This window comes from Penicillium chermesinum (genome assembly GCF_028974085.1).
Source record: "Penicillium chermesinum strain IBT 19713 chromosome Unknown utg000003l:1.0-5111272.0:1.0-5115320.0, whole genome shotgun sequence".
Lineage (NCBI taxonomy): Eukaryota > Fungi > Ascomycota > Eurotiomycetes > Eurotiales > Aspergillaceae > Penicillium > Penicillium chermesinum.
Genome location: NW_026695313.1, coordinates 262,866 through 290,032, shown reverse-complemented (window position 1 = coordinate 290,032; position 27,167 = coordinate 262,866). Strand labels below are relative to the sequence as shown.

General features: G+C 50.4%; 15 protein-coding genes across 15 annotated transcripts; 6 read left to right on the top strand and 9 right to left on the bottom strand.

Moving 5' to 3' along the window:
• Positions 1–839: 839 nt before the first annotated feature.
• On the bottom strand, positions 840–1,361 carry N7468_002992 (uncharacterized protein; the record flags this gene model as incomplete). Its single annotated transcript, XM_058472289.1, has 1 exon — positions 840–1,361. One exon carries the CDS (start codon positions 1,359–1,361, stop codon positions 840–842), a length of 522 nt encoding a protein of 173 aa, XP_058331292.1.
• A 1,631-nt stretch (positions 1,362–2,992) lies between these two features.
• akr1 (putative aldehyde reductase (AKR1)) lies at positions 2,993–4,559 on the top strand (the record flags this gene model as incomplete). Its single annotated transcript, XM_058472288.1, has 11 exons — positions 2,993–3,039; positions 3,090–3,177; positions 3,233–3,246; positions 3,321–3,405; positions 3,472–3,564; positions 3,619–3,748; positions 3,799–3,863; positions 3,920–4,048; positions 4,100–4,215; positions 4,267–4,430; positions 4,486–4,559. The coding sequence occupies 11 exons, from the start codon at positions 2,993–2,995 to the stop codon at positions 4,557–4,559; spliced, it is 1,005 nt and encodes a 334-aa protein (XP_058331291.1).
• Positions 4,560–4,756: 197 nt separating this feature from the next.
• N7468_002990 (uncharacterized protein) lies at positions 4,757–5,950 on the bottom strand (the record flags this gene model as incomplete). The annotated part of the gene is made up of 1 exon (XM_058472287.1): positions 4,757–5,950. One exon carries the CDS (start codon positions 5,948–5,950, stop codon positions 4,757–4,759), a length of 1,194 nt encoding a protein of 397 aa, XP_058331290.1.
• Positions 5,951–5,998: 48 nt separating this feature from the next.
• Positions 5,999–6,614, bottom strand: N7468_002989 (uncharacterized protein; the record flags this gene model as incomplete). The annotated part of the gene is made up of 2 exons (XM_058472286.1): positions 5,999–6,249; positions 6,314–6,614. The coding sequence occupies 2 exons, from the start codon at positions 6,612–6,614 to the stop codon at positions 5,999–6,001; spliced, it is 552 nt and encodes a 183-aa protein (XP_058331289.1).
• Positions 6,615–7,309: 695 nt separating this feature from the next.
• On the bottom strand, positions 7,310–8,481 carry N7468_002988 (SDR family oxidoreductase; the record flags this gene model as incomplete). The annotated part of the gene is made up of 5 exons (XM_058472285.1): positions 7,310–7,342; positions 7,406–7,514; positions 7,568–7,623; positions 7,680–7,989; positions 8,054–8,481. The coding sequence occupies 5 exons, from the start codon at positions 8,479–8,481 to the stop codon at positions 7,310–7,312; spliced, it is 936 nt and encodes a 311-aa protein (XP_058331288.1).
• Positions 8,482–9,039: 558 nt separating this feature from the next.
• On the top strand, positions 9,040–9,972 carry N7468_002987 (uncharacterized protein; the record flags this gene model as incomplete). The annotated part of the gene is made up of 1 exon (XM_058472284.1): positions 9,040–9,972. One exon carries the CDS (start codon positions 9,040–9,042, stop codon positions 9,970–9,972), a length of 933 nt encoding a protein of 310 aa, XP_058331287.1.
• A 157-nt stretch (positions 9,973–10,129) lies between these two features.
• On the bottom strand, positions 10,130–11,237 carry N7468_002986 (HpcH/HpaI aldolase/citrate lyase family protein; the record flags this gene model as incomplete). The annotated part of the gene is made up of 4 exons (XM_058472283.1): positions 10,130–10,681; positions 10,752–10,829; positions 10,896–11,116; positions 11,198–11,237. The coding sequence occupies 4 exons, from the start codon at positions 11,235–11,237 to the stop codon at positions 10,130–10,132; spliced, it is 891 nt and encodes a 296-aa protein (XP_058331286.1).
• A 593-nt stretch (positions 11,238–11,830) lies between these two features.
• Positions 11,831–13,691, bottom strand: N7468_002985 (putative transcription regulator (RTG2); the record flags this gene model as incomplete). The annotated part of the gene is made up of 3 exons (XM_058472282.1): positions 11,831–12,655; positions 12,678–13,524; positions 13,597–13,691. 3 exons carry the CDS (start codon positions 13,689–13,691, stop codon positions 11,831–11,833), a joined length of 1,767 nt encoding a protein of 588 aa, XP_058331285.1.
• Positions 13,692–14,158: 467 nt separating this feature from the next.
• Positions 14,159–15,100, bottom strand: N7468_002984 (aminoglycoside phosphotransferase family protein; the record flags this gene model as incomplete). The annotated part of the gene is made up of 1 exon (XM_058472281.1): positions 14,159–15,100. One exon carries the CDS (start codon positions 15,098–15,100, stop codon positions 14,159–14,161), a length of 942 nt encoding a protein of 313 aa, XP_058331284.1.
• A 1,932-nt stretch (positions 15,101–17,032) lies between these two features.
• Positions 17,033–17,836, bottom strand: N7468_002983 (uncharacterized protein; the record flags this gene model as incomplete). The annotated part of the gene is made up of 1 exon (XM_058472280.1): positions 17,033–17,836. The coding sequence occupies one exon, from the start codon at positions 17,834–17,836 to the stop codon at positions 17,033–17,035; it is 804 nt and encodes a 267-aa protein (XP_058331283.1).
• A 690-nt stretch (positions 17,837–18,526) lies between these two features.
• Positions 18,527–20,065, bottom strand: N7468_002982 (cation diffusion facilitator family transporter; the record flags this gene model as incomplete). Its single annotated transcript, XM_058472279.1, has 9 exons — positions 18,527–18,823; positions 18,880–18,959; positions 19,018–19,252; positions 19,305–19,387; positions 19,448–19,528; positions 19,584–19,731; positions 19,770–19,826; positions 19,881–19,930; positions 19,984–20,065. The coding sequence occupies 9 exons, from the start codon at positions 20,063–20,065 to the stop codon at positions 18,527–18,529; spliced, it is 1,113 nt and encodes a 370-aa protein (XP_058331282.1).
• A 1,873-nt stretch (positions 20,066–21,938) lies between these two features.
• N7468_002981 (Sorbose 5-dehydrogenase (NADP(+))) lies at positions 21,939–22,468 on the top strand (the record flags this gene model as incomplete). The annotated part of the gene is made up of 3 exons (XM_058472278.1): positions 21,939–21,961; positions 21,986–22,205; positions 22,265–22,468. The coding sequence occupies 3 exons, from the start codon at positions 21,939–21,941 to the stop codon at positions 22,466–22,468; spliced, it is 447 nt and encodes a 148-aa protein (XP_058331281.1).
• Positions 22,469–23,492: 1,024 nt separating this feature from the next.
• N7468_002980 (uncharacterized protein) lies at positions 23,493–23,867 on the top strand (the record flags this gene model as incomplete). The annotated part of the gene is made up of 1 exon (XM_058472277.1): positions 23,493–23,867. One exon carries the CDS (start codon positions 23,493–23,495, stop codon positions 23,865–23,867), a length of 375 nt encoding a protein of 124 aa, XP_058331280.1.
• A 1,154-nt stretch (positions 23,868–25,021) lies between these two features.
• N7468_002979 (uncharacterized protein) lies at positions 25,022–25,228 on the top strand (the record flags this gene model as incomplete). The annotated part of the gene is made up of 1 exon (XM_058472276.1): positions 25,022–25,228. The coding sequence occupies one exon, from the start codon at positions 25,022–25,024 to the stop codon at positions 25,226–25,228; it is 207 nt and encodes a 68-aa protein (XP_058331279.1).
• A 256-nt stretch (positions 25,229–25,484) lies between these two features.
• N7468_002978 (histidine phosphatase family protein) lies at positions 25,485–27,091 on the top strand (the record flags this gene model as incomplete). The annotated part of the gene is made up of 2 exons (XM_058472275.1): positions 25,485–26,361; positions 26,406–27,091. The coding sequence occupies 2 exons, from the start codon at positions 25,485–25,487 to the stop codon at positions 27,089–27,091; spliced, it is 1,563 nt and encodes a 520-aa protein (XP_058331278.1).
• Positions 27,092–27,167: the final 76 nt, after the last annotated feature.

The following is a 27,167-nucleotide window of genomic DNA, read 5'->3' as shown; positions in this document are numbered from 1 at the left end:
AACTACACACTGCAATCCCTCGAGTTTTTGATGTGGGCACAGCATATTCTTTACATATATAATAGTCTCAATAAGGCTTCCCATACTTCCATAATTTTTATCGATGATTGAGCAGCTCGTACTCTACTGCTTTAGAGATCTTAGACGTTCCCCTAATATGGCTTAAGAGGTTCTGGGCGTTGTTGCAGAATACCATCCCGTGGCACTGGAAAATTTCTATTAGAATCAAGTATCTTATCAAAATCAACATCCTCTGCTGTAGATTCTTGCCGCTGGCACCTATTGCGACAAGATCGCATTATGTGTCCACGTGATCTTATCGGTTCTTGATTGGATACGGAGATCTATGACGCAGTGAAGATACATCACGGCGAGCCAGAAAGTAATAATAATCGACCTCAACTGCAGAATCCTCGAGCTACTCTCAGTCTAAACCCGGATCATTGTGTGAAGTGAAACTTCAGCAATAGCCACTTTTGATTTTGTTCGTATATACTAAAGCTAAGTTCGGGGTGAAGGAATGGCTGAAACGTGCCCATACCTCCAGACTCATCCTGGCAATAACAAGGGCGGACGCATCTGTTTCGTAGGCGCCAACGAGCGTGATGGCTAGATGGCCAGGGAGATTTGGAATAATCTCCTAGAACTCCATTGTCGTTTCCTTCTGTCGATCACTGATACTTAGACTGATGAGGATATTCTTATCACGGTCGGTCGCTCTGATAGCGACGGGGATTCTCCGTGGCAGTGATTTTGCTTTCCCCTCCCCCCCAACAAACAACTGCCAGGGCGATAGGGACCCAGTCTCAATATTCATTGCCCTTTATGGACTTCGAAAATCACCTGAACGGTGGCCGAAAGAAGTGACTCAAGTCATTTTCTGGGCTGAATGCATCCTCAAGATCCTTGATCATTTGTCGAATGTCACCTTGATTGGTAATAAATTGATGTTGCTTCGGTAATAATGTCGAGTGAATGAACATTAATGCGATCCAGAGGCCTTCTTGTTGCCTGATCCACCGAGCTTTCCTTTCTTCCCATAGCAAGTAATCAGTTTCTTCTATAGCGTATTCTTCCGTCGCTAGAGTGTATTCTTCCATCGGATCTCTTTTCGAGCACTCTGAGTCTTGTGGGGCGTTCTTGATCTTCAGTAGGATTCTATAGAGAGAAGGCTTAGACCTGTAAAGCCCTGGATCTGGAATCAGGAAGGACTTTGCACTTTCGTCCGGTGTCTTCGGATCCAAGTACTCCCAAACCTCGTAGGTTACGGTTCGTTGTTTCAACAACAGCAACCACCTTGTCCATTGAGATCGTTTGAACAGTCGAGGCCTGCCCAAGACATCACTATTGATTCCGTACATCTGAATTATCAGACAAAAAACCCTAATCGGACTCCCTTTTGCAGTTGTTTGTTGTTGATTGAAGTGTGAGGTGGGGGCCGAGAACTCAGGGGTGCCGGCACGATCCGTGGAAATTTTTCCCTTTGAACAACAATAATGGGGGCGAAATATATCGCGAATAGCTTCAGCCCCGGGTAATTCGCAGACTGACCGGGCTCGTAGCTGATAGAGCGATAGAGGGGAAGGAGATCTGTAAATTATGATAAAAGGGTGAAATATATGTAAGTTTGATGGTTCTAGAATAACGGAAGCCCCTTATTTATAGTTAGTTAACTTACCGCGTCGGCCTTACATGGAAGAATCGTAAGTATTCGCCAAGCGATAAGCGACTTATATTATGCTGGTAACGGCTGGATTTGTACGACGACTTTGGCGACTCGTTTGGTCGGATGGCTCTTTTAACGGAGCTTTCGGTGCGAGAGAAGGGGTATCGCCAGTTGACGAGCCTTATAGCATGGCCATGAGTATGTGTATATGTATACCACGGATTAGGTACCCCTACAGGCATATCCATAAGCGGCTCGAGCTAAGAGATTCTTTGGTTTGTCCATTCAATGGTCATCTTGAAATGGATACCTTGTTGTGTATTATATCAGCCTTGCTCTTTGTAGATTCTCGATATATCGGCGATGAAGCCCTAGCTCAAAGTTTCCAAGGAACCAGTAGTGTACAGCATTAGGACATCTTCGCATAACCACCGGTCGAACGGCGATCCGTGCGTGAACTCTTCACGCTGCACGATAACTCTAATTCATCAACAGCTATTTGAGTTTGGTAAGAGAAAAACTCTGCAGATCTCCGACCAATGCAGAAAGAGGAAATCGTGGGCGTCGGGGCAGGCCATCCCCCGCGACGGGCGGACATGAAGATATCGGGAAGGTGCGTGGATATATTGCCTGTTTGAGACCCCGAACGGTTAGACCTTCCTCGACTGCTCCACTAGCCCTGTCAGCATGGGGGGTCGAATCGATCGTGCCGCTATTTTGACGGAGTTAACAGGCCAGGACACTAGACTTTATAGAGTGCCCGAGTCTGGCTTGTCTGAGAGGCGGATAAATGCCAAGTCATCATTTCCACCAATGGCTACCTCGCTGTAGTTGGTCTGGAGAAAAATGCAGAGTTTGCTTTGTATGGGACTAGGCTCGGATAAAACAAGCCGGTTAAAAGCGGACAAGACGATGACATCACAGATAAATAGGTTCGTGGGGGACCCGGGAGGTACTTAGATGCTATGCAGCTTCAGACATTTGAATACGGACGCAAATCAATGGGCTATTACTACGACTTGCAGATTCACCGTGTTGAGAATTCCTTGATTCGAACAGTCGTGTAGTATACGTGATTGGACCATCGATCCCATCCCATAGTTGCACAGATGCCGATCTAGTATTCGGTGGGGTCTACTCCGGGGGTAGAAGGGCATCGAAGGAGGGGCTACCGTGGGATGGCCTGCTCGACCAAGGTGCATAGAGGGAACCCCACGGTCACGTCGCCGCTTTATTAGACGCGTTGCATCCCACGCATTTCGCCATCCTTCTTTTTTTTTCTTCATCCTCTCTGCTCAATTCATTCCAGCTTGCTAGAAATCCATCATGTCTCTTGGAAAGACCGTTAAGCTGAACACTGGCCACCCTATCCCGTGAGTAGCTGTCGGGTCACGCCAATGGACTGTCGCTAACTTAGTCTTAGCCAACTGGGATTCGGTACCTGGCAATCCGCCCCTGGCCAAGTTGGCGAGGCTGTCTACGAGGCCCTCAAGGCTGGCTACCGTCACCTGGTAAGTGTAGCTCTTGTTCTCTCTTTCAATTGAAGAGAAGGCTAACCTTATTTAGGATCTGGCTACTATGTACGTCATCGGAACTCCCCGCGGTCGGTTTGGTGTAATCCCGCTCTGGATAATCACTGACCACTCGAATATAGCTACCAGAACCAGAAGGAGGTTGCCCAGGGTATCAAGCGCGCTTACAAGGATGTCCCCGGCCTGAAGCGTGAAGACATCTTCATTGTAAGCTTCCCCTTGCACTCAAAAATCTGCCCAAGATCAATTGCTAAAGACTCTTTTCCACATTAGACTTCCAAGCTGTGGAACACCCAGCACGACCCCAAGGACGTCGAGGCTGCTCTCGACAAGTGCCTTGCCGAGCTTGAGCTGGACTACCTTGACGTAAGTGGAGAGCTAAACTGGGCGATTCAAGAAATGCGATGCTAACCGCGTTAGCTTTATCTCGTTCACTGGCCCGTTGCTTTCAAGAGCGGCGACGACTACTTCCCTCTTGTTGCCGATAGCAAGGTTGAGGGTGGTGACGTTGTTATTGAAGACAACATCTCCATTGTGGACACCTGGAAGGGTAAGCCATCCAGCTGATAATGCTCCGCATCAAAGACTAATTCCCTACAGCCATGACCAAGCTCCCCAAGAGCAAGGCCCGTTCTGTCGGTGTTTCCAACCACCTGATTCCTCACGTTCGTGCACCTGCTTCATCCTTATACATCGAGTCGTGCGTTAACATACCTTCTAGCTCGAGGCTATTATTAATGCTACCGGCGTTGTCCCTGCTGCCAACCAGATTGAGCGCCACCCCGTTCTCCAGAGCAACGACCTCGTTGAGTACTGCCAGAAGAAGGGAATCCACATCACTGCCTACTCGGTATGTACTACTTTATGACTGCACAGTTATACGTGCTAATTGACGGTTCAGGCCTTCGGTAACAACAACGTGGGAGTTCCCCTCCTCATCACCCGTCCCGAGATCAAGGAAGTCGCCGAGTCCGCCGCTAAGCGTCTCGGAACTGAGGTCACCCCCGCTCACGTCATGTATGTTTGAAACTTGCTCCATATTGCCTGTTTCTACTAACGTTCTCGTAGCCTCGCCTGGTCCCAGGTCGGTGGTCACAGTGTGATCCCCAAGTCTGTCACTCCCTCGCGTATCCGTGACAACTTCAAGGAGATCGAGCTTACTCCCGAGGAGATCGCTAAGGTCTCCAAGCTCGAGAGCGAGCGCCGCCGTTACAACACTCCTTACGTTGCTAGTACGTTTTCCCTGAAACGAGTTTGGAATGAGGTCATATACTAATTCAATTACAGACAAGCCTCGCTGGGACATCAACATCTTCGGCGAGCCCGAGGAGGCTCCCGCCACCCACAAGGTCATTGTTTAAATACCCGCATCTTTAGATAGTACAAAATGAAGAAATGACTTTGGTATGTTCATGATACTGGAATATGCTTGATCACTATGTACACGTAGCTGCGCCTTGATGATTATCCATTCATTGCCTTGTAAATCTATAGATGGCGGTAGCGAAAGTCGGTGCATCGACAGACCGTTCATACTTCAAAAGTATTCATGCAAAAATCATGCTCTCCCGCTTATGCTAGTTAATTGTTCAAGATGCGCCGCGTGCATCTTATGTCGACTAGATTTGGTGTCGCTCCTGACGGACTCAGCGCCATCAGAGTGGGACTGGCCAGGCTCTCGATCTGGCCCCTGCGTCTGACCAAAAGCATCGCCTTTCCACCCATGCTCGGCATCTGCGTCAACCCCATCGTACATGCTGTTGATCTCTTCAAGCGTCTTGCCAGCTGTCTCTTTGAGACAGGAATAGGTGAATCCCACAATAAGAACGTCGAGGAGACCAAACAATAAGAATGTGCCCCAGCCTATACCAGCCATAATATACGGTGTTGAAAAGCTCCACACAAAATTAAAGAGCCATTGCGAACCAACTCCGAACGCCACACCCGGCTCCCGGATTCGCGTGGGGAAGATCTCACTCGCACAGGGCCATGGCAGAGGGCCCCAGCTGAGATTATAGGCAATGATGTCCAGGTATATGAGCGCGACGGTGGCGATTCCAGCATTCGTGACGACACCGTCCGTGGGGGGATATCTTCGGATAACAGCCGCCGTCGCAACCATACACGCAGCCATAAAGGCAGCGCCGATAGTCAACGTCGGTCGTCGACCAAACCGATCCGACATGAATATCACAAAGAAGCCACATGAAACGACTTTGATCGCGCCAAATATGCCCGTCAGCAAGAGATTCTTATCTCCCGGACCGACCAGGAGAGAGAAGAATTGCGGCCCGAAGTAAGCCAGCGCAGTCGATCCCGTCGACTGCTGGGCAAGAAAGAGGCCGCCTCCGATGAGAAGGCGATGCAGATTCGGACCCTCGAGTAGCTCGCGCAGCCGGAAGCCTGCCGTCGCATGCCGCTCATCCTCGAGGCCTCGGCGCATATCCTCGAACTCTTCACTCACGGCGGGGCCGTCCCCCGCGCGTATCCAGACGAGGCTTCGCCATGCCTCCTCTGTCTTGCCGTGGGCTAGCAGCCACCGGACACTTTCATCTAGCGTGAACATGCCAATGCCCATCAAAGCACCGGGTACCAGCTGCAGTGCAATGGGAATCTGCCACTGACGAGCCCCGCTCGGCATGAACTCCACGCCGTAATCGATCCAGTACGAGACCAGGATCCCAATCGTATAAGTAAATTGGTAGCAGCTACCGAGCCGGCCCCGAATCTCTTTCGGGCTCATCTCTGACATGTAAATCGGGATAATAGTTGCGGACCCCCCAACCCCCCAGACCACAAATCACTCGGCCGACATAGAAAGCGGCGAGGAATGTGAATCAACGGTTTCGAGGATAACCCCGACGCAGAAGACCAGTGCGCATAGCATCATCGCAATGCGGCGCCCGTACCGGTTCGTCACGGGCCATATTATGAAGCACCCTGCAAAGGCCCCGGCCTGCTGAATGCCCACCGCAATAGCACTAATGTGCGTTTTCTGCGTCGCTGTGAATTGGAACGATTCCTTGAACGAGCCAAATGTAAGAACGCCCCCTTGCAGATAGATCAGCTCACTTGGTCCTTTCCCTCCATCTGGGTACTCGGTTTAAGAAGACACCATACCGATAACCCCCCGAGTCATACCCGAACAGCGCACCGCCACAGCACAGCACGGTAGCCAGCCAGTATGTGCGCAAGCGCGCCTTTACAAGCTGCGAGGCTTCCATTTCAGAGCCGGACTCCAATTGAGTCTGGTCTGGATCTTGGGGGACCTGAGTGTACGACGACTTAGATGCAGACGGGGTAATGAACCAGGTCATTAATTGACGAGGCCATATGGAAAATAAACTCGAAGTGTCAGGGGAAGAGCGCTGCGAGAGGGAAGTTGATATACGGCCATGGCGGCGATCGGGCGACATTGCGGGGAAGACAAGCAGAACAGGGCAAGAGATCTAAGCTTTCTGAAAGAATGAATAGCGGCCCGGCGGGGAAGCGTAAAGAATGGGTCTCATGCTGCTTCTGGAGATGTTTCATGCTCCGGACTTGCTCCTGCGGGTCCAAGGTGTGGGCGGTGGAGTTGGAGGCGTCATGGACTGCCGAGAGCCGATCAGTGCATGTTATCATGACTAGGTATTCATCGACGAAGGATTCGCTGGAAATCAGCAGCAGCAGTTAGTTGAAGTGACCGATTTACCTGGCCGATTTCCATCATCGTGGTAAGATGTGGTTGAAGCGGCCCGCACCCACGGAAAAGCTTCCCAGGAAAGCTTCCCAGACTCCCCGCATGATATCTTTTGCCGACAGCCGATGGCCGACATATGGCAGATGGTTTCGACGAGCTAGTTAGGCAAAGGAGCTGGACTGTCTGCTCTTGAGAGACTTGAGGTAACATTTCCAGCGCTGGGCATGGGGCGGCGGGGGGATTGACTCCGGTTCAATGGCAACTAAAAAGCTCTGACCCGTGCGCTATAAGCTATACAGAGCCCTTGGAAACACCCCGTAGACTAGTTCGTCGCCTACGACATCGAGGCAGAATAAACAAGTTAGGCAGTCTATTTGGTATGTGATTTATCGCCTACATCAATATCCTTGGTTTCAACTGCTATGAAGATATCTATGACTTGCGGTGCATGACACCGGCAGAAGCCTGTGGAAAGTTAGTCATGACATCCAAGGCCAACATTAAAGGGGCTCAAACGCCAGTACGTACCTGGTGGCTTGGGAAAACAAGCGTGTCAGCGATCACAACATTCTCGCGGCGACCCGCGGCGAATACAATGATCTCAGCAATGTCATCACCGGTCAGAGGCTCAACTCCCCTAATTACTCCAGTCAGCTCAGCTCCGGATGTTTCGCTCTCGTCTGGACTTACTTGTAAACCGCATCCGCCTTGGCCTTATCGCCATAGAATCGCACAACGGAAAATTCCTGTTTTGAATTAGCTCGGCTGTGGGCAACTGGTTTCGGGTAGGGAATATTCATACAGTCTCGACCTGGCCGGGGTCAATCTCAATGATCCGAATGCGGGAAGCAACCAATTCCTTTCGAAGGGACTCGGTGAAAGAGCGGACGGCGGCCTTGGTCGCACAGTAAATGCCGCCACCGGCATAAGGCTCACGGCCAGCAATACTGCCAATGTTGATAATGTCACCACGACCACCCTCGGATCTCTTCTTGAAGATGGGGAGGATGGCCTGCGTCATGTTAATGAGACCGGTGACGTTGGTATCGAACATGATACTCATGTCCTCGGCCTTAATATCAGGAGCCTGTGCAACGCCCTTGACGAGTCCACTGCATTCCGATTGTCAGTCCTCTGATTCGCTTGCCGCGCCATTGTGTCCTATCCATGACTCACGCATTGTTGACAAGAATATCAATTTCCTTGAATTCTTCGGGTAATGATGGTACGAAGTTGTTAATTTGCTCCGGCTTGCTCACGTCCAGCTGATAAGGCAGGACCTTGACGCCATCGCCGACCTCGGCCTTGATCTCCTCGGCAAGCGCCTTGAGAGCATCAATGCGGCGCGCGGTCAGAATCAGCTTCAGATTCTTGGGCGAAGTGCGGGCGAATTCCTTGGCGGTGCTCTTGCCAATTCCAGACGAAGCTCCGGTCACAACAATTGTCTTGCCCTCAAGGCGCTTTGCCATTGCGGAGGCCATCGTGCGTCGGAAGGTGGGGTGAAGTGATAAGCCGAGCGGGCTGGGTCTAAGGGACGCGTTGCAGAGCGGGGGGTTTCGTCGCACGAGGTTGATTGATCTTGCGCAAGCTTTAATCAAGCTCATAGAGATGTTCAGGAACTATCACTTCCGAATTGGAAAGAAAACAGTAGAAAGACCGCGTGCGGGGATCGGCTCTTGCGTGATAACCGGTTATGTAATCGGCTCCAGCCAGATAACTTGACGCGGTCTTCAGGCCGAGAGATACGCAATCTCGGGGAAACGCCGGTGTAGATGATACGCATTAAGGGGCAAAAGTCTGTGTGCATACTGCTTCCGTCGCCTATCCCATCACATACATATGTATACTCATGTATACACACTACCAACTCTTTTTGGACCATACTAAAATTAAATATACTGAATAATCAGGTTTACATACAGATTGTCTTAGTATTCTGTATAATAGCCCTGGTTCGCAGACAATTTATCCATCCTCTTCCTGTACTCAATATTGACATATCAATCTTCGTCCGTTTAAACGCATCCCATGTACCATTGATACACTCTTTGTAATAAGCCAATTCTCTTCAGATCTTCCTAACTACAACAACAGCTCATCGACTTAGAGTTCACTTCAATGAGAAATGTGAGCCGTTTGAAAATCATGACGAGACCTTTTTCATGTCCGAGCTAGTGGAAATTGCGCCCTCATATATCACCGCCTTTGCGGCATATAGATCCCCACGTCAGGGCGACGAGGATGAGAAGGGATTACGGTATAGATTTTGGGGAGTGAAAGCACATAACTGGAGTCTAACCAAAGAGAACTGGACACCGATGCGAATCTTGCTTCCACCAAAGAAAGTTCCATGTGGCTTACTGAATGACCTTCTCACGAGTGGGCGACTTGGAAGTATCTTGTGGTGCGAAACCAGAGCCATCAACTGGCTGAAACTGGAAACATATGCGCGGTATTCAGACAGCAGCGGGATCGAATGTCTGGACCCCGGGGGCGGATCCTTGATATTCCAAACATTGGGGGCTTTCAAGCAGCATATTCAGGAAAAGTGCCGAAGGAGCCCCTGGTTTATTCGTGACAGGGAGCTGGTGCTGTGCCACCGCAACACACCAGCTGAGGTAAAGGCGGTCATGAACACGAAACAGCATTGTGTAGATAAGATGGTGTCTATTAGAGATACTATAAATGCTGGATTGCGTGATCAGTTCCGCAGGCCAGGTGAAGCAAAGATTCAGTTCAAAGAGACCCTCACTACCCAAATGAAGGAGCATGGATATCATGCACCGGACGAGTCACTTGGGTGTGCGTACTTGTGGTACAGCCTGGATGACGAATTTTTTGAGTTTGACTATCCTGCTTACCCTGTTGAGATATCCATCGACCCCGAGTGTCCTGAGGAAGAATTCTTGGGCTGTGATTATACCGGGAAGAATACTTCGAATATCCAGATTAGCCTAGTAAGCCTAACACGGGACCATGAGAACCATATCATTGGTCGCTATTCGCTGCCTACGACAACAAATCTGGTTGTGTCTATCAAGTCAAAGGAGATGCAGAGTATACCAACCAGTGGCTGCGAGTGTCAACTTGATTGAAACTGACACTTTCTACCGAATCCATCTTTCGGAATCAAAGTGTTGCAAAGTCGAATACTATTATCCCTTGAACATCTACCGCAGTTCATGAGTTTGTACAAATCATAATAGACTGAAACCAAGCTATATACATGGGCTTTGAACATCCCCTCGACCCCTACTCGGGCTCCTGATGCTTCCACTCCTCCCTCAACCCTGCAACATCAACACCGCATGCCTCCGCCTTCGCAACAATAGCCTTCGCCTTCTGCGCAACCGGCACATCAATCATCTTCCCATCCAGCGTCCACGCCCCCCGCCCCGCAGCCGCAGCCTTCTCATCCGCAACAACAACCCGCATCGCCCACACCGTCTCCTCCGCATCCGGCCCGAAAATGGCATTCACCGTCTTCACTTGCGTCGGGTGAATACATTGCTTGCCATTGAAGCCTAGTCGACGCCCGGACTGACACTCCTCCTCCAGCGCCGCGGGCGGCGAGCCATCCGCTTTCTCAGACTTGTACGCTGTGCAGACGAGGTCAATGGTGGAGGGGAGGTTAGCCGCGCGAGCAGCTGTTACGATGGCAGAGCGCGCAAAAAGGAATTCCGTCAGGGAGGGAGTGCGGGTGAGACTGAGGTCTAGCGCGAAGTCTTCGGCTGCGAAGATGAGGCCTTGCAGGAGGGGTGTTGCGGCGCAGATCTCGCGGAGGTTGGTGAGGGATTGGGCGGACTCGACGAGGGCCAGGAGGGAGATTGGGGGGGCGGTCAGTTTGGGATTGTTGTGAGAGGGTGTGCGATACGACATCGTGGACGAAGGTTAGGTCTGAGGCGGAGTTGACTTTCGGGATGACGATTGTGGAGAGATTGGGCGATTGGAGCTGGGAGAAAGGGATTTAGATTCTTGAAGTCCTTTGACGTGAGATTGGTCTGCCCGGGTAGCTTACCACTTCTGTCAGGTCACCTAGTGCTAGGCCACTGTCAACTGAGTTGATGCGCACGGCGCGCTCGCGAAGGCCGGAGGGGATGGGCTGGTCGATTGCTCTCCGCACGAGAGTGCGCGCTTCGGCTTTCTTGTGAGGAGTGACGCTGTCTTCGAGGTCGTAGGCGATGCAGTCAGCGACAAGGCTGCGGGACTTATCCAAGAAGCGCTGCGACGACCCGGGAACTAGAATGGAGCATGGAGTTAGCGGTCTGATGCTGGTGAAGCTTCCGGTTGAAATGCGGGGAAGACGCGACCGGTTCTTACCGTAGAGCAGGGAGCGGCGAAGCGTGTTACGAGCGGCCATTATATGCAGTGGAGCTGATTCACAATAGGAGAAGCCTTAGAGTATTTTTCCCAGGGGCCGCAGGGTTGTTATAGAATCTGGGGGAGAAGTCGAAGTTCATAAGTGCCGGAACCTCGAAGTCGCCTATATGCCTTGGACCCACATTGGCAAGAGTATAACCGCCTGCTGAGGACCAGCGGGAGTACATCCACGCTTAACCACGTTCTACATGTTCATAGATCGTCATAATTCCAATTCAAGGCAATTTTTGCATATTACCAAAGATGCCAGGTATGACGCTCGTAAGAAGTACCGGTGGTTCTTCGACTGCGCAGTCAATGTCTTTTGGATGTGATCAATTCAACCATCCCTCATGGAATATTATTCAATGTAGCGTATTTATCTTTGGTGTTTCAAAGGCCGTTCGAGAATATAAACCCAGAAAAAAGTATAAACCCAGAAAAAAGACTGCACATTCGATGCTGTCACTATCTAGCTTTCCTATAGCGCGAATACCATCGTCAAAGTAATAAACCCGAAAGATGAACGTTCACATGCCGGTCAGAGTTGGGGCTTTCTCGAAGGCTTGTGTTTCCCAACCAAGTGGCCGAGAATCATGGCTCCGGTAACAGATCCTCCTCCACGACTGCGACCACAACCTTAACACCCCAACCATCCTCCCCTCCGATCCAGTTCTTGCGTTTCCCAACCTTTATGACCTTCTTCGTATCGTGCACCAATTCTTCTTTGAGATGAGTCGCGTCATGTTCCACCTTTTGGACGGTAATTTTGAGTTCAAGGCCATCCTTCTTGCCCTTCTTGCCTAGCCCGGTCACCCAACGAGCAGAGGGGATGATACGCGGCCTGGAGGAATTAATTATACCAATTGGGTATAATTGACCGAGAACATATCCCCATTTCCCCAGGTACCGAGTCCACCACACTTCCTCAGGTGTCAATATTCCTTGCATGTGGCCCTTGTACCCAACATCACGAGGTGGCAACTCTCCACCATACCGTTCTTGAAGTAGTAGGGCCAGAAGCGCACGATGCGAGTGAGGCACTCCATGTGTTGAAGCCAAGAATCCAGCGCTCGTACTGTAAAGCGCAGCGGTCGACGAGAGTTCCTTGGGCATTGTTGAATGGACATACAGTGAATTTGCAAACGCCTGGATCAGGTGTATGGTGATAGACTCTGGTACCGATCGCCCCAGACCTGGTCGTGGTAGGGCAGCCAGCAACAACGCGGCGATTATTTGAGCTGATGGGCGCGCATAGAGAGTAGTGGCAACCTCCAGAGGGTCGCGCTGACGGACCACCGGGGGCATTTGACGGAAGAGGACTCCTTCTCGGACTCCACCTTGGCAGAAGTGTGCCTCCTTGATCCCATAAGGAACCGACTTCGCCAATACATCCACTAGGAAAGCAACAGAAGGAACCTGCTTCCGCCTGCGGTCAGACACTCGGGAATATCTCATCGGCTTCTCGTGCAACTTCCTCTAACACATCGGTATTCTCGAATTCCTTCTTCGGCGCCGTGTAACCATTGATGATGGAGATAGGATAGTTCTGCCCGCGGGTTTGGTGCAAGTACAGAAGCAGATAGCCCCAGCCACGAAAGCCACCACCGGACAAGTAAAGCGGGAACCCTCCTTGCTCTCGGGCTCGGCTCATCATGCTCTCGGGGATCTGTAGCCGTTCAAAGGCCTCATTAAAATTCCTGGCCATCTCTTTCCGAAATTCCTCCCTAGCTTCCTTCGCCTCGCTCTTGCTCTTCCCTCGGCCCAAGTCTGCAAGCTTCTGCGTCAATGCCGCCGCACCGTAGGGGAAGCTCACCGCGCCCTGCGGACTGATCTGCACATCGCCCGCGTGCGAGACGATCCAGGTGATTTGCATACTACCTCCTCCTAGGTCGAGCGCTAGGCCCTCAACGTGGGAGAAGCTACTAGCGATCCCCCATGCTCCGATAATCCCTTCCTCCTCCTTTCGCAGCATCTCCACTGTAATGCCAGTCTTCTCGCGGATTGCATCTGTGAAGGCGGCAGAATTGATCGCCGTCCGAGTAGCCTCTGTTGCGATGAAGCGGACATTCTGGGGCGGTACACCAATCTCGACGCAGATTATCTGGAATCGCAGAATAGCAGAGACGACATGGTCAATGACTGATTTGGGAATGGGGATGCGCTCGCCAGTCTCGGGATCGAGCTGGGCTTCGTAGAGCGAGATGTTGACGCGGCGGAAGTGCACAGTCGGGATTACTCGAGTGGTTGGCGCTGAAAGATCGGAGATGGAGCATCGTATTCCGTTACTGTGGTTGTAGGTTAGTTGCTGGGCTCGTTCTGCTGTATCTTCGCGAATGACCATGGGTGGAGCGATTCACCTGCCTAGATCCACCACGGCGTGGTAATTGGAATTTGGGCTTGCGGCTGGCTCCATTTGTTTCTGGCGGTAGGGTAGTTCTGGTCCGCCTCCCATCGTTGCAGACTTGATGCGTGGAAAGTGTTCAAATGCTTCTCCTTTGATTGTGGCTGTCCCTCTTTCGCATGACATCACCTCACCGCCCCTCGTTTCGGATGCGTCTGCCGTTTATGTCGCTCTGTGCTTATGTGTTGGTAATCTCCAAGCCCTGGGATAGAAGCACGACCCCGAGATTTACCTTGATGAGATACTGTGGGATACCTTGAGTCAGACAATCAAGGAATTGTCTGTATCGCCGTCGCAGAGTTGCAGGCCCTCAAGCTTGTTGTCACACGGGTGTAGTTCCCCGACCATGGTTCGTCGCAGTAATAAGCGGGCCAACATAAGCTATTTCCGCAAAACCAGCAACATAGATCCATTCAAAAAGGACCGGTTCAAAAAAAAAAAAATTAGGACTGACTCCTGCTCACATATTTACCGTACCGTCCGTACGGTACTCACTTTGCTCTGATAATATTAGGCCTCTAGAAGGCTATGTAAGAGTCGACGGTCAACGAATTCAGTGCAATATCACACGTCAATTGCTGGCTGTATTTGTCTCCACCCAACCAGGTGACTACCTCTCCCCACCAGCTTCTCCTTCCAAATCTCAGAGCAGTTGTATATTCCCAGTACTCCGGCATCCATCCGCCTGATTCCCAATCAAGAATTCCAGTAAGCTGATTATCATCTCCGACCATGATGTTGTGAGCTTTGAAATCACCATGAGTGAACGTGATACGGTGCGGCATTTTGCGTATCTCATTCGCCTGGGCCAATGCGTCGATATACTCTTGAGTTGAATCAAAGCCGTGCCCGGAGGCAGGACTCAGAAGGAAATCATGTAGCTCTGCTTCGGTGGGGAAAGGGCCCATAATATGATCTGGGACGCGGGAACTTCGTATGGAAGTGCCCATGGGAGAACATATGCTCGCATCATAAGGCGACGTCCATTGACGCATGGAATCAATGCAGTCTCGCAGTTCACTCAGCCAGGGTTCTTCCACTTCGACGTCCAAAGGATCGGATGAATTTGCGAGCGTAAACCCCGGCAACCGTGTCATCAATATTGACCAAAACCGGTTGTACGAGCAGCCAGGGTGCCATCCGTATGAAAGTACCATCGGAACGGGCATCCCGGCCGCTCGTGCCATTTGCATGGCGACAGCTTCTTCTTCGCTGGTTCGATCAGACCACTTGAGTATGAGTCCGAAGGGTAATTGATAGACATGGGGCTCAGAATAGACACCATACCATCTCGTGTACCATTTTGAGAAGTGGGACAGGCATGTATGCAATAGGCCCCATACCCTTTGTCGGAGCTTTCCCGGGCGAGATGGCAAGGCGGGCGTAGTTTTACTGATAGTCGGTTTCATCGGTTGGGGCCAAGTGAAGTCCGGCCGGAAAACCGACTTGATTACCTCCATGTTTCTCGATGGATGATGCCTTGCTGACTTTTAAGAAAGCATACCGCCTGTCCTCGTCTTCTGCCTATCTCTTGGAGCTGTCTCGGATAGGAAGATGAAACAAGCGATATCAACACAAAACGCAATAGCGGTTACTCCAATGTGGGCAACGAAGTTGAGATAATCTCCGTTCAGAATCGAACTAGGCTGGCGGTAGAAATTCTAGGTCAGCGGTGCTCAGTGTCCAGTCAAGGTCAGACTCGAAAGGAGAAGGGGTTCACATAAAGCTCCGCGGGGCGGTGAACCTGATGCTTATCGCGGATTATACGCTTTGTTTTCTATGCAACTCAAACCACAGATTACTCCGTAGTCCTACTTCTATCAAATATGCAGTACCTATACCAGTACCTATATTTTTGCTCCTGTAAGGACGTGTATATTTATGTTATTCGGGGATCCCTGGTTGGTAAGAATAGCGTTCCTGGGGGGAACGGGGAACAATATGTCAAGGCAAAAACAATCTTTCTCACAATGGGCCTACATCAGGAGAACCCAACCCACGAGAAACTGTGATAATCTCATCCATTTCAAATCCAAGGATATCCATCTCTTAGTCGCTGCTCTACCGCTGCCAACTAACTAGTAGTAGTAGTAGTATTTATTAACGTCCAGGAGAGCTGGCGGTGTGAACCGCTAGCTCCTTGCCTCCCTTGGGGCATAGGGACGTGCTAAGCTAAGATTCTATCTCTTGCCAAAGAACGACAATTACAATGCACCAGTTGGCGGCTTGCCTTAGCCATATTTTCAGCCGGATATCCTCCTAGAAAGCAGCTTAGAGCGTAAAGCGGGCCTAGGGCCGTATTCTGCGAGTTTCGCCCCCGACCTGTAGGGCACTTCGCATGTTTTAAGTAGGCGTAAGCCTATCTTAGTTCGGAGCCAACTAACTAGTCATCATCGAAAGATCAAATTAGTAAGTGGATCGGGGGCTCCGGTCTCGGCCGAGTGGCGGCGATAGCAAATTTCCGGACGAATCAAAAAAATGGCGCGAGAAAAAAAACATACAACAGTCAGGATTCCCATGTGGTCACCCACCATAGTACTAACTGACCGGCGTGTGGCTTAAGTACGGCTGAGCGGACGGGAAGCCCTGTTCTCCACACCCTATGGTCGTATGTACTTTACTCGCTTAAGAGCTGGGTGATATCAGAGCAGGAGATTTGGTGTTCGCAGCATTGGGGTCATGGTATGAGCTGCAAGGGTCAACTTGAGGATAGAGAAACTTTTCGAGAGGAGCCCCTGTTTTGTATGCAAATCAGGCCTTTCCTCCGGTGATGTCTCAGGGAATTGTTGTACACCCGAGGGCATCGCCTTATACATTTGTGCCGTTTCCAGGTTCAGTCTGTGGATCATGAAGGTAAAGGATTGGATTAATTTAAGATCTTGATCTGAGATGGAACTAAATTCGATCAAGTTATTGGACCGAGTGGAGCTATTCTAAGGTTTAGGGCTCTCGATTCGCCGAGTTTACAGTGGGATTCTTGTATGTATATGAAGTGGAACCCGGAATATATCATCATCGGGGAGTCTTGTAGGTAAGTATTGGTAAGCCTCCGGGGAGACTTAGAATAGAGGAAGGTGGTAAATACCGTGCCATGTGCGGATCTTCTTTTCCTGTCTTTTTTTTTTAGAGGGGTCCACCTGGGATGTTTCGATTTCAAGGGGTTTCTATTGCTCAGGGAGCCCGGCCTGTAGCTGCTCAGCATTGGCTGACGGCGCTGTCTCATCAACACGGAGAGATCGCCGCATCTTACAAACTTCCTTGGACCATCGCAAGGACATCCTTTGGTGCATGGTGCGCAAATTCAGATGTGAGGTTGTCATCGCGGTGTAGTACAAAACCGGTCATTAGTAGGTCAAATTTTCTGAGATGCAATGATTTCATATTCAGTGACACTAGTCTGGAGTGGAACATGAGAATGTTTTTGATCCCGCGTCAGTAGATTCATAGCATCCTAATATCAGTGACCACCGCCCATGGTATGCTCCTTCGTATCCGCCGTGGCCTCTTCCATGGCCCCCTTGTGTACCCCCGAGGCCACTGTCGTTATACGGACCACGGTACTTAGTGTGGGGCCTCTCATAGCTACCAGGAGCACTGTGCCCACCAGAATACTGCCCATGGGCTTCGTAGCTAGGTGGTGCATTGTGTCCACCATAATACTCTTGGTGATCCTGGCCATTTCCTTGATACCCACCTGGTGCGCCGTGTCCACCGTGACCAGCCTGATACTGATGAGGGTCTCTTCCATGGGGGATCAGGGCCATAGCCTCCGTGGTCACCCGAGTAGCCGTTAAAGGGATCACTAGGGTAGTATCATCGGCCATTGCCTCCAAAGCCGTCATTCCTATTGCTGTAACCACCGTGTCCATCTTCGTAGCGATGGCCGTAGGAATTCTGGTTTTCGGGCTGACCATAATAACCTTCTCAGTGCCCTGACATATTAGGCTCTTTGTTCGAATGCTCCTGTGGGGATGCACAGGCCAAAGTTCTCGGAAAGTAAACTTAGTATCTGAAGGATAAGGTCTCCCTTCTTGATTGCTCCCATACGTAGGTGGATAACCCTGGCCATCTTGCGGGTGCTTTTGGCCGGTGATAGCATCCGTCACTTTATGCACGAGCCCAGAGGAGCCTTCCGAAGGCTGGCCGGACTGTTGGCCAGATACCTGACCGGCCAATTTTCCCAGAAGACCAGACATATCAGGCGGTTGTTGTCAATATTGGGATGATGATCGTCTAAGAAAAGAACATTAAGAATTGCCAGCTCTGTAATGCTCGCAAAAAACAAGACCCAGGGGTAGAGAATGGGAATTTTCTGCCGTCAGATTGTGGGAACACAGGAGAGCTTATAAATGCCTCTCTCTTTTTAGCCCCGCAAAGAGCCCTGCTAATTCCGCCCCTCTATAGTTGATAACGAATCGACCAGCACTAGTAGTCGAGATTACGTGTCATCTGTGCCGCTGGAAGCGAAAGAATCATCCGAGAAGATGAGCCACATTGCCTTTAAGAACGAATAACCTTGTTTATTCTATTTTAGCCTTTCCCTTTCCCTTATGACGGTGAAAGCAACACAAAAGGGATGCTGCAGTTCTCTTGACTGTCGAGCGTGAAATAATATGCCCCTGTATATAGCTAGATCACTAAGATGTCCCTACTATCGCTTCTTAGGCTTTGATTTTGGCCAAGCTTTAGCGTATGAAGTTGCGGGTAGCGAGCTCCCGACATTAATCCATATTTTTCCCGACTTATTCTGACTTGATTTATCCTCAGTTATCTACCTCAATATCCCACATTCAAGTCATGTGTTTAAAGGGCATATCTCGTTACTATGACCCCCATACCTGGTTTCCAGCACTACTCTCCCAGATATTGAATTGTGGAACAACAGATTAGCCACAGCATGTCAACACCTCACATGAGACGCCACATTTGACTTGGCATAGCTGCGACCAATCATCCGGGTCGCCAACACCTGACACCATTGCTGAAGGAGGATTTGATCCAAGTTCGGGCTGTAAGGTAGCCGAATGAACACCATAGCTATGAAAGCAATCGTTCATGGTCTTCGCTATTTGCACAAACTCGGAAATGGTCTCGTTTGAAATCGTGACGTGGACAGATGCCAATGCCTTTTCTTGGTTGAGGCGCCAGACATGGAGTTCGTGGACAGACAACACCCCTGGTATCTGGATTTCATTGCCACTGTTAGCCCGGGATCGGGGAGAATGGGCTTGGGACGCACAGTTTCAAGATCATGTCTGATATCTTCAAGATTGATACCATTTGGGACGCTTTCGAGTAAGATCTTGCCCGAGCTCCTCACTAGACAGGAGACTTGTCAGTCTACAGAGGCAACTCCGATTATTCAGGGTAAACGAACCCAGCGGAATTGATGTTGTAAGGATAACGATGGCAATAGCCATGCTGACAGCAGGGTCTGCATAGTAGCGAGCCGGGTACGTAGTGAGCCAGATCACCAGAGCCGAGATGATGACACCGACATTGTTGGCAGCGTCACCCAGCACATGGATCAAGACACCTAGCATGCCGAGATCGTATCCCTTCTTGGACGGCTGGAGGTTATTGTGACGATGGTTGTCGTGCAAGGCAAAGACCTGTGATACGCCTGAGTAAGTGTCGAGAAATTGTCGCGGGTAATATACCAACCTGCTCAGTGCCATCTTCCGTATCCCCAGTCGTCGCTGCTGCCACTGAAGGCCCTGAAACCTCACCGTGTGAATGGCCGTGGTCTGGACAGGAGGGTCCAGGTTAGTGTATATGTCACGCAGACAGGAGTTCCCTACACTGACCGTGAAGGAAAGAGGCGCTGATGACGTTGAGCGCAAGGCCAACGCATCCAATGATCAACACAAGTTTTGGCTGTCCCACGACTGCGTAGCTGTATTAGCGGAAGGATATAATGTCCGCACATGAGATGCCACGCACCTTCGACAGATACAAATCGCTCTATCGACTGAAGGAATATGCTGACACCTAACGCGAAAAGGAAAACGCCGTTGAAAAATGCACCGAGAAGTCGAGACCGCTGCCAGCCAAATGATAGGTCTTGGGGGGAATCTTTCTTCGCGGAGATCTGGTTTCAGTTAGCTATGAGCATGAGCGGGTTCAAACCGTAACACCGACTTTCAACGCAGCAAATGCCACGACGAATCCAATCAGATCATTCAGCTATGAAGTATTAGCTGCTGGAGGATTTCGAGGACAGGGAGACGTTTATCGTACATAGTGGAATGCATCTGCCACAAGGGCTAGAGAATGTGTGTAGAATCCAACTAAGGCGACAACGGTCAGGCCACGAACGTTAACCGAGGGATTACTGTGGTACCCGATATCTCTGCAACGAAAAAGCAGAAAGAGATAGATATCACCAACTGCAAACGCTGAGATTGAGTCAAATGCAGAGCCATGTTTGGGAACACCCTGGCAGTGTTTGGTCGCGGATGGGAGTAATGAAAATAGGCAGGTTGTGGGAAAGTGACGAAAAGGCTTTAAGGGGTCGGGCCGCACAATTCAGTTCAATAGGCCAGCGGCGCTCGGTCCTCGGTCTGAAATGTCTGTTGTGGCGTGGTAAATACACGCTTTATGAAAAGTTGGCCGGTAATCACTCAGATATCTTCCAGTCTGCGTCGCCTCCATTTTCTGCCAATATACTGCTTTATATGGATCCCAGACTACATAAGATGAGACTGTTACTTTATATCTCAATTAGCCTAGTCCGTGGTTTCAGTGTTCATGCCCTTAGAGCGGTCAATTGAGACGACTTGGGCGGATCGTTTCGATTACCCGCCGTGCAAGGAAATAACCAATTACTCAGCCATCATCCAGGAACCTTTCCGTTTGCTTACTGTTTTCCTTTTTCTATTATTCTGGTGTCTGTGGAGTCTACTTCAGACTTAATATTGTTAGAATAGTGAATCCGGCTATGAACTCTATACTTTACCCTTGGAGTATTAATTAACGAGTCAGAGATTCTAGTATCTTGCTGCAATGCATCGAATTCGAAGAGCCATAGGCCTTTTTTCTTTTTTAGATGGTGGTATTCGGGCTGAATTTCACGTCGCATTTGTGCTGCAGCATTGACCATGGAACAATCTAAATAATTTTTTGACAATGTAAACACGGCCATCTGACTTGACTACCAGTTCAGTTTAGGAATACCAAAGCCAAATATCATTGAGCGCAGGGCTTGTTAGTGATAAGTCAACTTTAGCAGTCACTGGATTTGGCTAAGGATACGTGAAAATACTATGGCCAATCTCGGCCAACCTACTGGCGTTTTTATAAGACCTTCGGAACAGTCCAACTTATATAGTAGGGATAAAAAGATTCATGCAAGGCTCTGGAGGCCAAGCCAAGGCCTCCGACGCGTAAAAGGCTGATCGAAGCGACATGCACGCGACTTGATGGCATGCAATAGCAGCAACCGAACGGACAGAGGTCGAAATAAAGTTTAAGAAGCATAACCCATCCCGAGAGGAGGGTCCCAATGATTTCACGTCCATTGGTCGAGCATTGGGGCTTTCACCCACAAGGTACTCACTCGCAAGGTCCTCGTCCGCAAGGTCCTCACGAGTGCTTCCCCAAAACAGTTCCGCACCCACCCTGCTCTGGTGTGCAACAAGCCTAGACTTGTTATTTCTGTGCTGTTGCCATACAAAGATGAAGCCGGCTCTGTTCGATTATCAGTATTCCGTCTTCAGCACTACATGCTCGCTCCCTGCCTCTCACCCAGAATTGCAGGATTGCTTACTCATCTGGATTGTTTTGGTCACCTGATCTACGCTTGGTCGGAACTCGCGGTGCCGTTACCGCGGTAATACGTAAAGCTCATTTGCACTTACTGAAACTAACTAACTAAACGGAGGTAATTCACATCCTTACCGTCGTTGACATACAGCGCTTCCTTATGGCTCCAACATCAAGCATGCTATGGAACCACCAATCAAACGGCCCACAAATGTCCGTTGCAGCAGAGCTTCACGTCCGGCTCATTGTGGGTTGCTCAACTTACCCAAACCACTCGAGAAATCAGAGGCCCATGTTCCCCTGGTGGGTTTTTGTCTATAGCCTCATTGGTCTATATGTAGATTTACAACGCGGGCTCTTATGCGTTGTAGCGGCCATAGACTTGGGGCGGCACGCAGAGCTCCCCATGTAGAATTTATATAAAAAAGGCATCGAAACGCGAGGTCTTGAATAATTACAAAATCGACATCTATTCAATTACTATATCATACTACCATCTACTCGACCTGAAAGCTGTCCAAGGACATAATCGAAATGGCACAGCATAGCATTCGGCGGTAGAAACCCCCTCTATCCAACAGTGTTTTCCAAATATTCTCCATAGAGGGCAAGGTGGTTATCATAACCGGCGGCATGGGCGCTATTGGTATCGAGGTTGCTCGTAGTATGGCTGACGCCGGTGCCGATGTGGCCCTCTGGTACAAATCCTCTCCTAAAGCTGACGAGTTGGCCGTGGATGTCGCAAAGGAGTACGGTGTCAACATCAGAGCGTACAAGGTCGCTGGGCAAATTTTTGATGAGGTATGATTTCTCTTCCGTGCCAGCTATACGCTAGATGCGGTCATTTGATTTCTTCGCAGGTGCAAGCGGCTGTCCACGCCGTCATGCGCGATTTTGGTCGACTCGATGTCAGGATTGCGAACGCTGGTATCCGGGCCAAGGCGGGTGGCATAGACGAAGAGCTCGACAGGTGGCACCGCGTGGTGGACATTGACTTTCACGGCGCTTACTACTGTGCTCGTGCGGCGGGTGCTATGTTCCCCAAAAGGGCTCGGGTAATGTAATCTCCACTCAGAAAAGTCGATACCTGTAGCATCGTGCTCTGTGAACAGTAAGCCTGGCTGACCCGGGAGCCCAGGGTGGCACCGATTCTATCTGGATGAGCAGTTAGTGCTGTTTGACGAGCGCTTTCTTGGGGGTTACTTATAAGAAAAAAAAAAGGGGGTCTAGGGCAGCCGTTCAATCCATATTACTCGGCTCCGCATTCACGAACACAGTTCTCAGAGTCTATCAGAAGTCCCTGTAAGCCCCAAGGCACGGCGAGTTCTGGTTTGCCAATCTGACACGGAAACTGGAATTGACACAAAAGAGGGAAACTTCGTTGGAAGCAAAGGGCAACAACTGCAGCATAGACAAGTCGAAACTTTGATCCTCACTGGGTGAGGTCCCACGCCGCAACTCGACGCACCTTTGCTTTGCGCCCAACTAAGAATCCAACTCATGCAGCAAAACCCGATTCTTATCGAAAGAACAAAGCTCAAAGAGCGCATGCACTTGGGCAGGGGAAACTGCAGAAATTGAGGTACTGCAAGAATCAGGATTGGAGTGGAAGAGCAACGGGCCTTGAAAGACTGCCCCGGACGAGTTCACAGCCCGAAATCCCGACACGGTATAAAGAAGAATTGAGATTGGGGTTTTGTATGTCGAGATCGATGGAAGCCAGTTGGTAAAGCAATCGTCGATTATTTCCGTTGTAACGTCACGATCGGCAAACGTGTTATCTGCCGCGCCGGACACCTCTCTCTCGTGTGTAGTACAGGACCCTCTGGGACAAGTTTTTGTTTCCTCTCCTCAGGCGGAGGGCATTTAGTTGAAGCGAACAAAGAGCATCCTGAAAAAATCGCATCCTACTCCCGAAGGAGGAACGATGAACGAATCCATCGCGTTTTTTGGACGTCGCCCATCAATCAATTTGCAAACTGCTTCACAAAGAGATGGTTAACAGGGGTGGTCGGGATTCTCATGGAAGAGCAGAATTGGTGGCGGGTGCCGTAATTCGAGGCGCGCAGTGGCCGAGGCTCGATGGCCATGGCTAAGGAGTCGCAGGTCGGAGGGGTGAAAGGCAGGAGCGGGATATCCAGGTATCCCCATCTGGAGGAGTATGCACAGGATAGCGATGGCTTGAAAGAGGAAATGAACGAGCGAATGAGTTCGAGGAACACTCAACCGGGATGGGAAGATGATCATTGCCAGACGGAACGTGCCAACGGCCTAGAAAATTGGAAGCCCCGTAGGGAAACCAAAAGAGGCATAGAAGGAACAAAGTGGAACAGCCTCGCGACGAACGAGTCTCTTGAAGTCTGCCTGGACAGATCCAAGAAAAACAAGCTCGATTCCGGCGAGTGGACGGTTCAAAATTGCCACGACTACAACCTGTGCGTGATAGGAACCGTTGGGTTCTAGGCGCCGGATCTCTGTGCCACCCCTGAAGAATGCCCTAGGGCCCCCCGAGCAGAAACGTCGTAGAAATCCAAAAAACCATATGGTGCCGCTTCCCATAGGTAACCTCAAACCGAGGCACCTGGCATTCTCCACCCGCCTTTTCGGTGCGAGGCTCTGTCGCTCCACACATGCGTCGCCAATCCGATTTGTGACCAACATACTCGTTCAGCACGGGAGAACCGACGCTCGGCCCATACGGACCTCAGCATAGTTCACCGTCTTTGGTGCCCGAGGGCTCTGAACATGGCAGAAAAATTTTGACGAAATTTGCCCATCACAGGCTAATTCGTGTAATCGTAAATCTGGTATGACTTCCCCGAGAAACTTTCTGGCCAGGAGACCAAACGTCCGGCAAGGGCTTAGGGGTTTGACCCCACCTGGACCGCCCTGAAGGCAGAGCGCCGAGCAGGTCACCATTTAAGGCAGCAGGAGACAGGTGGGTTCGAAGAAGGTTTGGCTGTACAAAGTGCCACGAAGGGCGAGAGGTCGGGTCTCGACGCGTACCGGAGACGCGTTGTCGAACGGGTGTGCGTTTTCAGTGTACGGGTGACGATGCTTTGTATATCCAATGGACAAAATCATGATAAACATAGCATGGCCATCACAATAGATTCAAAAACCGTGATGAGGGATGGGTGATGTGGACTGGGGAGGGAAGAGGGGAGAGGAACGAAGTGCAAGAGCTATGTATAAAGCTTCCATAGACAACACGTGATCACGTGATTGGACCCACCTCATTCACTACAGACCCACAGTAATGTAGCCTTAGACATCAGGCTACTTTTGGGCTCCCCGCGAATCGCCGTTTGTATTCCCCGACAGTCTGCTTATTCCACGGGTTTTCTAAACCTGAGTCCTACTTCTGGAAACTGGTATGAAAAATCATTGCTCTCATGAGAACACTAGTTGTATCGCCTTACTTCACCTTTCTACCCAGCGCTACATAAACGAACTGCTTGAGCGGCAATTTATTGCGATCGGATTGGATTGAGAATATTACTGGTAAAAGACGTTGCTGCTGTAGACCAGTAACATCGCACACTACCACACAAACAACCACCTCGGCTCCAGCGCTTGTGTCTGCTCAGCTCGATAGTGTCTTCTGTGTCAGCTTCATGGGCAACTTCCACATCTGCTCCTACTGCAGAGTAGAAATGGAGAGGATGAAAGGACAAACCGTAGGGCTCCACACCGCAGTTGCTTTGCTCGTATTGGTACCTTCAAGCGGTCAAACCATCAAGGAAATGTCCGGAGGCAGAGGTACAGATACTTCTGCATGCTACCAGATTAGCAGTGGACAAAAGTACCTGGAGTTACCCTGATCGGTCAACCGTCAAGATACGCCACGTGTGTATACCCGCCAATCAGAGGGCGCACTGGGCTCACGAGCACCATGATGACCACAATCAGGCTCGTTGCAAGGAATGCGCGTTGTGTTATCAATATTGTCCTCCCATCGTTTCCGCTGCTCGTTTCATCGTCATACGTTTACCTGGCCTCGGGAAGTCAAGGAATCGTAACCATTGATCCCCTTGACATCATTGTGATCAAGTGGGTAACCATTTCGTGAAAACAATGATGGTAGGGCCGACGAGCAAATACATCCCTTCAGAAGAGGAGCGGCTTCTCAGAGACCCAGTCCCCGAGAATTTCCCGATTTTGAAGTCCAAGGCCACAGTTCCGCGCAGATGGACTGTTGTGACTGTGGTAGCATTGCTGAGCATCTTGAGTGTCGCGGTATATATGGTGATTGGGTATGAAACCACTATGCGTTCTGTGACTCGAGTAGTACCTGGCGCATATGACCAACCTCAGGCGATATTCTCTAGTTCCCGAAAAAAGGTAGTTGATCGTCCGCAAAAATGCAACAGCGTCCGCGCCGGATATCAATGCTTTCAAGATATCTCTCACAACTGGGGCCAGTATTCCCCTTACTTTTCGCTTACCGATGAGAGCGTCTCTAGTGCGGTGCCAGACAACTGTAATGTGACGTTTGTCCAGGTCCTGTCTCGCCATGGCGCGAGATTTCCAACGGCATCCAAGAGCTCGAAGTACAAGGCTCTTATCGAAGAAATCCAGGCCAATGCCACTTCATTCAAGGGAAAGGCCGGTTTTCTGAGCTCCTACAACTATACTCTTGGGAGTGATGATCTCACCTCATTCGGGAGGCTCCAGATGGTCAATTCCGGAACTAAGTTCTACGAACGCTATGCTAAACTGGCAAGGAAACATACCCCGTTCATCAGGTCGTCGGGATCCTCGCGTGTGATCGAATCTGGTCAGAAGTTCATCCAAGGCTTCCAGCAGACCAAACAGAATGACAAAGACGCTTCCCCAGCATCGACGCCTCGAATTGGCGTAATCATCTCCGAAGATACGGACTCCAACAACACCCTGAACCACAACTCTTGTCCTGCGTTCGAAGCAAGCAAACTGGGCGACGATATCGCGGATAGTTACTTGTCCATCTTTATCCCACCAATTGCCAAACATCTAGAGACTCTTCTTCCGGGGTGACTATCACACCGGAATTTGCTCTTTACCTCATGGACATGTGCCCATTTGATACAATCTCCATTTCCGCGGAGGGCAGTACCAGGTCGCCCTTCTGTGCTTTTTTCAGCGACAACGAATGGTCGCACTATAACTACTATTACTCGTTGTCCAAGTACTACGGGTATGGCGCTGGCAACCCACTCGGCCCGACCCAGGGTGTAGGTTTCGTAAATGAGCTTATTGCCCGACTCACCCAAACCCCGGTTCATGACCATACAACCACGAACTCTACCCTCGACGCACCCGGCACTGCTTCTTTTCCGCTCAACTATTCCATCTACGCCGATTTCACGCATGACAATGGCCTGATCCCCATCTTCTTTGCCCTGGGGCTGTACAATGGAACGGGCCCCTTGCCTCGGAAGCATGCTGTGTCTGCGGCTAAGGCAGACGGATTCTCTGCTGCGTGGACTGTTCCGTTTGCAGCGCGCGCTTATATCGAAATGATGCAGTGCTCATCTCACAGGAAGGAGGATCAAGAGCCCTTGGTGCGAGTCTTGGTGAATGATCGAGTTGTGCCGCTTCATGGATGTGATGTCGATGAGCTGGGACGGTGTCGGAAGGATGACTTTATCAAGGGACTGAGCTTCGCAAGGGAAGGTGGACATTGGAGTACCTGCTATGCCTAGACTGGGGGAAAGCAGGGGTGCCGCTAACGCAATTAGTTGCCTTTTGAGTGTTCCGATATGCATTAGCAGCCGGCTG